At 37.2% G+C, this 10,914-nt stretch overlaps 1 protein-coding gene across 1 annotated transcript in view; it reads left to right on the forward strand.

Moving 5' to 3' along the window:
• The window catches only part of ltbp3 (latent transforming growth factor beta binding protein 3), a 29,521-nt gene extending 18,830 nt beyond the window's left edge, over window positions 1–10,691 (forward strand). Inside the window, exons 12-29 of the mRNA XM_072446274.1 lie at window positions 1,655–1,783; window positions 2,640–2,771; window positions 2,847–2,975; window positions 3,063–3,182; window positions 3,471–3,593; window positions 3,707–3,829; window positions 3,960–4,079; window positions 4,541–4,669; window positions 5,126–5,296; window positions 5,558–5,638; window positions 5,725–5,853; window positions 5,933–6,070; window positions 6,159–6,299; window positions 6,962–7,090; window positions 7,493–7,651; window positions 7,731–7,820; window positions 7,924–8,052; window positions 9,168–10,691. Of these exons, the coding sequence (XP_072302375.1) occupies window positions 1,655–1,783; window positions 2,640–2,771; window positions 2,847–2,975; window positions 3,063–3,182; window positions 3,471–3,593; window positions 3,707–3,829; window positions 3,960–4,079; window positions 4,541–4,669; window positions 5,126–5,296; window positions 5,558–5,638; window positions 5,725–5,853; window positions 5,933–6,070; window positions 6,159–6,299; window positions 6,962–7,090; window positions 7,493–7,651; window positions 7,731–7,820; window positions 7,924–8,052; window positions 9,168–9,319 (2,324 nt within the window). The 3' untranslated portion in view covers window positions 9,320–10,691. The remainder of the gene's footprint in view (window positions 1–1,654; window positions 1,784–2,639; window positions 2,772–2,846; window positions 2,976–3,062; window positions 3,183–3,470; window positions 3,594–3,706; window positions 3,830–3,959; window positions 4,080–4,540; window positions 4,670–5,125; window positions 5,297–5,557; window positions 5,639–5,724; window positions 5,854–5,932; window positions 6,071–6,158; window positions 6,300–6,961; window positions 7,091–7,492; window positions 7,652–7,730; window positions 7,821–7,923; window positions 8,053–9,167) is intronic.
• Window positions 10,692–10,914: the final 223 nt, after the last annotated feature.

Consider the following 10,914-nt stretch of genomic DNA (forward strand, 5'->3'; position numbering starts at 1 on the left):
TTTGGTTGGGTGGACGGCGTTGCCGTAATAATATTTTTTACTTCTCTTGTCACCATCTACCTCTGCGCCAAATTTCATGATTCTACGATCAGATTTTTTTTGGGTCATTTCCCATCTCTCAATGCATTTTTGGTACATTTGGGGGCGCTGACGCGCCAATTTTTTATTTTAGAAAAGGGAAATAGCCAGAATGTAGAGAGGCACGATTTTTAGAGGTTTGCAATTTTTTGTGACTTTTCGTCAATGTTCACTGGGTGAAAAATAGGGGGGGTTGGTCCCGAGAAGAAAGAAAGAAAGAAAGAAAGAAGAAAGAAAGAATAATATTCCGATGCGAAAACAATGTTTCCCATTTTCCAAATATCATAAACTATACATTTTCGGAAAGCGCTCGCGCTTTCCTACCTCATGGTGTGGGTCCCTGGTCACTGACGGGTACTTTCGTTAATTTTGAGTGGGCTCCGCCCACTTTGTGTTTTTGGCCCTCTATACAGTAATAATGTTCAATTTTTGCATTACATGCTTATATGCACGGAACATGCAAGAGATGGGGAACGTATTCGTGAGCTACTTAGGGCAAATGAGTGCTTTACATTGGGAATGTAAAGTGCTCGTTTAGTGCGCACTTTTGCACGGGCTTCACCCGTTTACAACGGTAATGTTCCATTTTCCTACTACTAATTAGTATGCACGGGGCGTACGTGAGTGAAGGAATGCGTTAGTGAGTGTTTGGAAGTGGGCGAGCGCTTCGCGCTCGATTTCGTGCACACTACGTGCGCACTTTAAGCACGAGATTAATAGGCCTCTCGCCAGCTTGTGGCGCTCGGGCCTAATAATAATAATAATAATAATAATAAATAGTTTGCACAGTTTTATCATTTTAACTAGCGTTGATTTGAGAGGAATCCTATGACTATCTCTTCAGGTCAAAATATTTGAATTCTTAAAGTAAATAGTATTGAGGCTGTTTGATTCTGGAAAAAATAAATCACAATTATTCAAATCATAATTAAAATCAAGATTATTTTAACAAAACGATAATTTTCCACTCAAGGAAAATGTACGTGCACATTTAAGACACTTAAGGCATCATCTTAATAATATGGATTACTCAATTACACAATATCTCAAATGAATTTGGGCAATTATCATTATTGAAATAGAGATTTGATTAATTGCGCAGTCCACACAACAATTGTTGCCATTTGAACTATGACTGTGATTTGTGTGAGCACTGACTGGACTTGTGGGGACTCCATCTTGCTTATACAATGTACAGAATATTATTTTGTTTGTATAAGGATAGAAAGAAATAAGGAGCGCTGCGTGGGTACTTAAATATCCCAAGATAGTAATATTAAAACAGGTGCTCAATTGGAGAGAGGGGGTGATTTGTTACATGAAAAAACAGTTGTCTATTTGAGCATAAAATTTTAAAATATATATATATATTTGAAATATATATTGAATATTCCCAAAGACAACAAAAACGATGGCAAAAATGAAAAAAATGAAAAGCCTTGATTGCTGCATGGCTATTGGCTTAAAATACATCCATTTCAGCCCTGCCTGGCTTTTCTCTGGGTACTTTGTTTGCATTGTTTTGTTTGTTCATTGTGTTTCATAAATGACACCAGTTTATATGGTACTCTTGAAGCAGACACAGACGAATGCAAACTGAGCAGGAACATTTGTGGCCATGGAGAGTGTGAGAACAGTCTGAACGGCCACATCTGTCACTGTCACCCAGGCTATCATCTCAACCCTCTGAGAAACATCTGCGAGGGTAAGACTGAAATGCATGCACTACGTATGAAATACACGTTCTCTGTGACACGCATGCGCCCTGCAAATATTGGACAGCAGATGTCTTATGTTTGTAGTTCATTAAACCTTTTGGATTAGTGTCATTTAAGTTAGATTTCCAATCCTTCCCTCTATGCAACTTTTGTTTTAAGGAGCTTAGGACTAATTATGGTTGGTAAACTGTGCTTCTCAGAGTGCCCCTTAAAGTGAACTTTCCCACTTTCACAAAATACCCTCAATTTCCTGTCTTAAAATCCTGTGCTTACACAATGCCCTCAAAATACACAGTCAACCATAACAGCTCCACTCTCTACAGTATGAGGGCCTCTCCAGAGCCAAGTTTGGTTTCTCTGAAGTTGTATGAGAGACTTGATTTAGCTCAATGTTTTATGACAAATGCAGACACTAGCATGGGCAGGTATCTTTCTTCCAAGCAGTAACTAGTTAATTAATCTCACCTGTAAAATTTCAAATAAATATGTGCATGTGTTGTGAAGATATTGCATTTTTTAATAAAATAAGCTATGGTTACTGTTTTACTGTTTACGTTTATTTTTACTGGGGGGTTTAGTTCACAAAAACACCTGATTTTAGTTTTCTTAGACTTATTTGATCATTCTATTTCTGCTGCATGTCTTTGACAAAAATAAATTTCCCTCTGGGGATGAACAAAAGTAATTTTGATTTTGAACAAAATGCACTAACATGCAACTTAAAATGTATTGCATCAAGGATGAGCATGAAAACTAAATTGTTAAGTATATATTATACAGTCTATAAGTTACATTTAGTTTAATGAGCTAAATGATGTAACTTTAATTGTTCTTCTTGTCCAGATGATAATGAATGTGAGTCTGAACCCTGTGGCCATGGCAGAGGTTACTGTATCAATGTGGAAGGAAGCTACAAATGTCACTGTCGCCAAGGCTACAAACACATGGTGCAGCATGGCCGACTCAAGTGTGTGGGTAAGTGTTGAACATGATTAATAATATGTTTCTAATTGAAATTCCATTTGAGACAATTGATGCTTGCCTTTGCAGATGTAAATGAGTGCACTCAACCAGACATCTGTGGGCCCGGGGGCCACTGTGTGAACCTGCCTGGATCTTATATATGTGAATGTCAAAGCGGCTTTAAGAGCAAGTCCCACCGCCATCCGGCCTGTGAAGGTACTATTCTTCACTGAAGAAATACAGTAGGAACTAATGTTAAAGACAAACAAGTAAATAATGACTATGTTATTGGCTTTGATTCAGATATAAATGAGTGTTTGAGTGCGGACACCTGTCCCAACGAACAGTGTGAGAACACTGAAGGATCATACGAGTGTGTGCCCTGTCTCCCGGGACATGAGGCCAAAGGAGGAATCTGTCATGGTCAGTCCAAATCTTATTTTTCACACATCAGCAGCATGACTAGAAATCTCTTATGGAAATAGCATTAAAATATGATGTACTCAACATTGCTATTATTTAATTAAAGGGTCATTTTACATCACAGTTGCTGTGACCAGTGCTATTACTTTTATGGTGATTACTTCTGTTACTAATACACCTCTGCTTATGAACACTGATTATATTTTGCAGCAGAGAAACAGAAACATGTAAATATTAGGCAATTTAAGTATGATATAATATGAGTGTGTGTGTTGTTTTTTTCTTCAGATATAAATGAGTGTCAGAAACCTGGCATCTGTCCTAATGGTCGATGTGAAAACCTCTCTGGGACTTACCGCTGTCTGTGTAATGAAGGTTTCCTCCCATCTGCAAACAGCAAAGCGTGCAGTGGTCAGTAACTAGCCTGTAAAACATTTGACTCTTGGCCACTTTCTGAAATTCCCTGCAATCAACACATTTCCTATATTATAAGTATGTGCATGTTTATGTCTTCAACTAAACAGATATTAATGAGTGTGAGGATTCTCGGCTCTGTGCCTATGGGCGTTGCATCAACACAGAGGGGTCGTTCCAGTGCCAGTGCTACTCTGGATACCAGCGCACACAGGAAGGCAGCCACTGTGAAGGCATGAATATTTTACCCCATATCAGTTATTTCTTTAAAATAGTGCACAAAACCAGCTTACAACTTTGAAATCTCAGCCTGTCCTAGCTTTTGGATTTGATTGTTTGATTGTTTTTATTTCATTTCTACAGATATTAACGAATGCGAAAGACCGTCGAGTTGTCAAAGGGGACACTGCATTAACAGTATGGGGTCCTATCACTGTGAATGCCCCAAAGGGTTTACTCTGGTGGGAGGCAAGAGATGTCAAGGTCAGGCGCACAATACCTGGTGGATTTATACTTTGTAAACCAGTCCAAAAGTGCTACAGTTCTACTTGAATATATACTTCTTTCTACTGCTTGTATAAGATACTTAATAATGACTAATACATATAAATTTGTAACTTTCATGACTGTTGTTCTGGGCACATACTATTTTTATTTATTCTTGAGCGCATGCTGATATCCACCATCATTTTGACAATTAAATTTACATCGAATGAGTTTAATTTTTACCTTATATATGGGTTATCAACATTATCTCTGCCCTTTTTAAAACTTCAACATCAATCCATAAATAGCCATAATATCATTCAGGTTGTAATATTATGCTGAGTAATATTGGTCTTTACAAGTTGCGTAACTTTAGTTTTGAAAGTTAAAGTTTATCTATTCCTCAGATGGTGTTTGATTTTAGACTAACACTGCTTTGTGTGTAATTTCACTTTCAGACATAGATGAGTGTGAAGCAGACAGGAGCTTGTGCCAGCCCTTTGGAGTCTGTGAGAACAGACCTGGCTCGTATGTGTGCGTGTGCAATCACGGATACGTCCTGTCGGAGGACAAGCACAGCTGCGAGGGTAAGTGTCTTGGCTTTACTGCTTTATCCCTGAGATTTAACCACAGCTGAGCACCCAAATCCAAAACAATTGCCTTTTTACTAGTTTTTTGTGCCAAAGTGTTTCAGTAGGTTGCCCATTAACCAGAAGGTTAGATGGTCAATCCCTATTGGCAATGTCAGCACTTATAAAAGAGTCAAGGACTCAAGTCCCAAATTTATGTATTAAAGCCTTCTGTAAATTGTTACTAATTAAACTTTAATTTATATTAGGATTAGCATTGTTTTACCATTAGTCCCTCTTACGTTCTGGTTGAGTCCCTGTTAAAGTTGCTGTGTAGTTGTACTTCTTTCTGGGAATGCCTACTTCACCACATGTCCAGATCATACTCTAGAATCATAGAGCCAATAAAGGTTCTATATTTTATGGGCTGAAACATCTGAGATTTGAAATAGGTCCTCTTTCCTCCTTATGCAGCAGTCCGAGTGGTGACAGATGAAAAGAAGGAGTGCTATCTGAACCTGGATGACACAGTATTCTGTGACAGTGTTTTGGCCACAAACATCACCAAACAGGAGTGTTGCTGCTCAATCGGTGTGGGCTGGGGTGACCACTGTGAGATCTACCCCTGTCCCGTGTCTCACTCAGGTAAATTAGGCTTTTGAACTTGGTAACTTGAAACATCCACGCAAATTTCATCCAACAAGAATGTGAATTTAGAGTTCAAAATATACATATGCCTTTCTTGTATCCTAAAAAGAAAATATATTGTTGTAAAAGTGTCAAATGGTTAAGTGATACAAATTAAAATCAAAACTTAATCATTTCTTACCTGTCTGACATTTACCAAAAATCTGCCCATAACGTCACTGCATGCATTCATATGTTATTTTCTTCTACTTCATTCAGCCGAGTTCCACTCTTTATGCCCCAACGGTCAAGGCCTCTACTTTGAAGAAGGACTCCTCTACAGCCTGCCTGTCTATCACGGTACATAACATTGTATGGTCCTTAAAAGGAATTGGCAGAGAGTTGATACAACAACAGTAAATGCCTGCAATTTATTTTCATTACAGATATTGATGAGTGTGCTCTGTTTGCTGAGGAAATCTGCAAAAAGGGTCGCTGTGAGAACACACTCCCAGGATACGAGTGCTACTGTCAACAAGGTTTTTACTACGACAGCAATCTTCTCGAGTGCATTGGCAAGTAGTCGTATTATCTTATCAAATAAATACTCGTAAATATTATTTTTCTGTTCAATTTGATGTTCTTTTTCTGCAGATGTGAATGAATGCCACGATGAGTCACTCTGTACAAACGGTCACTGCGTTAACACTGATGGAGCTTTCTTCTGCAACTGCAACCTGCCCTGGACTCGCGATGCTAACAAGAAAAAGTGTGTCCTTGAAGCAGTAGCAGGTATTGAATTATTTGCAAATACAAAGTTTTCATTTTTTGGCCCTCAAAATATTGTTTCTAATGTATGGTTGTGTCTGTGTTTTTCTAGATTTGAATGAATGTCAAGATCCTGCCAACTGTAAGAATGGTCACTGTGTGGACACTCCGGGCTCGTACTACTGCATCTGTTCCCCGCCTTGGACCCTGGCCACGGACCGCAACAGCTGTGTGACCCCCGAGGAGCAGGCTGGTGAGAGACCACCACATAGACAGCACTTTGGTAATCTTACAATTAGGAAAGAAACTGTTAGGACAACTCTCAAAATGAAAGCCAAAAATATCATAAAAGAACTGACAGAATATTTTGAGTAGTATTGACTCCTACAATTAAAGAATAACGGATGCTCTGTGATTTACAACTGACCGAAACCCATGCAACCAAAAAAAAACAAAAAAAACATGTTTTTCTAATTGGAACTGAAGCTATAATTTGGTGCTAAAATGCAATCATTTCAGACGAGTTTACATTATCATTCATTTTCTCTGCAAATTGCCTACAACATTCACACAAATCAAGTAAAATACCAGTTGGCCATGGTATTGAACAGATATCAGTTATCGTGACGCACTAACAGTGAGAACATTTCTGTATTGGATTTTGATCAAACCCTCCTGCAGTATATTCTGGCTGTGTGTCACGTGGAGGTTTGCTGTATGTTAAGGCTGTAACAGATGGAGTCTTACAGGCTGACTCATTCCCAGTCTGTTGTTAGAATCCTCTTCACCACAGTAGCAGGACTCAGAATTTAAGTTGACATAGATGCTCAGGTGTTATTCTCTTAGTGTGACCTTAAGCTCTGAGCTGGCCCATGCAGATGTGACTGTAACCAGTGTCTGTGGTGCCCTTTGCAGATGTGAATGAGTGCCAGGACCTCTCGTACTGTAAGAATGGGAGGTGTGAGAACACGCCAGGCTCCTTTCACTGTTTTTGTGACCCTCCCTTCACCTTCAGTGCTGCTCAGAAAGAGTGCGTCTATGACGGTGGGTAAAATCTGCCGTGTCAGCTCACGCTGAGCATGACCAATCAAAATCACGTTGGCTTTTCACAAATGAACAGCCGAACCTTTCCCAATTTGTGTTAAAATGTTGAATTTGCTGATTTTGTCTTCAGTTACAAAACTCCCACTGCTAGCCCAATTGTAGCTTTGAAGCAAGTCTATGTTGAACAATGATATGGACGTTGAAAGATGGAATAATTCAGACCATTAATGAAAGTGATACATCAGAAATATCTATTTTCTGCTAAAATATACACCAAGGAACCAAGAGCATGTTTTTCATGGCATGTAAATTGGTGCCAATGCTTTTGTCTGTTTTCACATCTACAGCTTTTGCTCTGAGTCATTACATGTCTTTTTGTATGTCTTTATCTTTTTGAAGTAGATCGCACAGCGGCGCACAAGGACGTGTGTTTCCTTCAGGTGGATGAGGGTCTGATCTGCAGTGAACCCAGAAATGGGATGGTCACATACTCAGAATGCTGCTGTCACTATGGCCGAGGCTGGGGTCCTGAGTGCAACACCTGCCCCCAACGACACTCCGGTCAGTGCTCTGCCCTTTGACTTTCTGTCCTCTGTTTGACCTACTGTCTTCGTGCATCTAACAATCTTTATTCTTATAGAGATGTTTAATCGCCTCTGTGAGATGCATCTGGAAACAGAGTCTGATGGGGAGCAGGACTTTTTGGCAGCTTTTGCTAACTACAACCCAGGTTTGTGCCTATACTTTTTATGTGTAACAAATCTATTGATATATATATATATATATATATATATATATATATATATATATATATATATATTTATTTTCTAAAGGAGACAGTTCTGAAGAGGACTCTGATGAATGCAGTTGTGCAAATGGACGCTGTGTCCGTTCTTATCTTGGCACCATGTGTGAATGTAACTCAGGCTTCAGGCTAGACCACTCCCGCACTCGCTGTATAGGTAAGTTCATGTCTTCTAAAGACACGCCAAAGTGTATTATATAGATAGTGTGCATCTGATGAGTTAGTTCACAATAATTTAAATTCAAGATACCACAGTATTTAAACAAAGATCATTGTGGTAAGCATGGAGTGTATCTCAGAAGGGACCATACCGTTTAACCCATGTTACTGTCAGCCACAAGGGGTCAGTAGAGTAAAGAATTACTTACTATTAGCATAAAATATAAAACCAAATATAAACCAAAATATTCTGCGTTCTTGTCTATATTATAATTTCCTGCCACAAGTATACATAACCATTAGGGGCTCCCAAAAGCTGAATGTCTGCAAATGTATATCTAGTGTAATTATTGCCATTTAATATAGGTTATAGGATAATATATTTACAAATGCTTTATTTTTTTAATCTATTTTTTGTGGCTAATAAATAATGGTCCTGTACTTGATTCAAACTAGTAACTTCAAACAATGAAGTCGTTTCTCTGCAAATACAGGTCATCCCCATCACCAATTAAATGGAAGTATCTAAATATTGACCTACACAGACATTTCCTTAGCCAATCAAAGTCTGCAATTGTACTTTATATATACAATATATATATATATATATATATATATATATATATATATATATATATATACATATATACTATATATATATATATATATATATATTTTATGTATATATATACTATACATATATACTATATATATATATATATATATATATATATATATATATATATATATATATATATATATATATACACACATATACACACACTATATATATAGTATATATATATATATATACTATATATATATACTATATATATATATATACTATATATATATACTATATATATATATATATATATATATATATATATATATATTGTTGCATGGACATGGTGGCTGATCTGTATGAGCTACAGAATGTTTTCAGATTTTTTTCTATGTCTCTTAGAGATATCTTGTAATGAAACAAAGCTAGAAACGGCCCATGTGAATGCTATATTCAAAAATATCTAATCTAATATCAAATGTAATCAAATCAATGATAGAGGTTTCAATGTTGTGTTCAATACCTGTGGTCCATTCTCTGTCCTTCAGACATTGATGAGTGCGGTGAGCCTGGAGTCCGACTCAGTCCGTGCAAAAACGCTCGCTGTGTGAACACTGCCGGCTCGTACAAGTGCTACTGCAAACATGGTTTTGTGCCGACGCGACGACCAAATATCTGCATGCGCCGAAGGAGCCGGTAACCTCCAGGATTCATCTATAAAACTCACTCCAACAAGGCAACTGTAGCTGAACCTGCCTTATCATGTCTGGAACAATTCAATAAGACATTTCATCTTAAGATAAATCCTTGACGCATGTTACGAGGACTGTACAGACTGTTGACACAATGGTTTGTTGATTTTGTAATTATTGTTTTTAGTGTTGTTTTTTTTTTGTGTTTTTTAAGCTTCAAATATGCACTTTTATAATTTTCTGTCATTGATCTGTTGTTCCTATGTTAGCCATGTCTTCCGTTTTAAAACACACATGATTTACTAAGTCTATATTTAATATTACATTCCTTTATCTGTGTACGTTGTAATTTGTTTTATGTTTTAATTCCAAGTTTCTCTCTAAACTTTGTGTTGTAAAAGATGTACACAGTTAAGCAGGTGCCTTTTGTTTATGCATTATAATGGACAAGTTCTTTTTGGAGTTTGCCATAAGGTCATACACTTAGTAGAGAGAGGACTACCCCCGGAAATATTTGGTCAAGTAGCTTTTTCAAATCTGTATGACATCCGTACATCAAGATATTTACAAAACCAAAGAATTTTAATTAAAAAAGAATGATGTTGAAATAGAATGATGTATGTTTGTGTGGCTGTTGTTTAAATTGAGCTTTATGTCATTTGTTGCCTACCTCACTTTTAGCCCAAACTGAGTTAAAAAAAATTATATTACATTACATAAATGTTTTCCTATTATATTTTGATTAAGCTATTTATATGAATTGCCATCAGAGGGAGCGCTTTGTTCATTAAGAATTTTGATGCATAAGAAAGTGGTGGTGAAATCTCCTCAAATCCCTTTATAATTAGAAAAAAAATCTGACAATCGGACAGTTTTGTAAAACTTTATTTTACAAAACTGTTAATTCCCTTTATTTTTGGAAGACAATGTACTGTATGTAATATATTATTTTAAAGGATACTTGCCCACCTCCTTTCTATCCCTGCTCTAACTTGTTTCCTGTGCATCTGTGAGTCAATCTCAACAGTTGTTGCTCCTTGTGATCAGACCTCTGAGTCAAGTGTTGGTGGGACTGCACTTTCTCACTGTCCTGGTTTCAGTCTGTCACATCATTATATCATTTCAAACTGGAACAGCAATGTGACCTCCAGGAACTAGTTCAGGAGAAGAGATGTAAAAGAAGCACATCTCAGAAATAGCACGTTTGGCCATGGAGACTGCTCAGAAAGAGTTAAGAGGATATACATATATTTTAGTGGGTCGTACTGACCGGACAACAGCCATGGGATAGTGGTGACTGAAGAACAAAACTTAAAGGTTAATCCATGTACAAGAACATATTGTACATATTTCCATGTAAGAAAGGATCAAATAGATTGCTTTATGCAAGAGAAAATTATGTTATTTGGAACATATAGTATAAACATCCAGGTCATGCTTTGACCTGATGCTGTAAATAAAATAAAATATCTACGCTATTAGTTGTTTACTGCTACATGTTTAACTGTCTCCTCTATATTAAATTATATTGAACCATACTTGGCCTTCCTGTGTCTGTTGTTGCAGACATTTTTGGCGAGGGTCCACAGAGACTATCCTTTCT

The sequence above is a fragment of the Eucyclogobius newberryi genome, unplaced genomic scaffold (assembly GCF_026437365.1).
Source record: "Eucyclogobius newberryi isolate DKJ021-1_F unplaced genomic scaffold, fEucNew1.0.hap1 SCAF_15, whole genome shotgun sequence".
NCBI classification, from domain to species: Eukaryota; Metazoa; Chordata; class Actinopteri; order Gobiiformes; family Gobiidae; genus Eucyclogobius; species Eucyclogobius newberryi.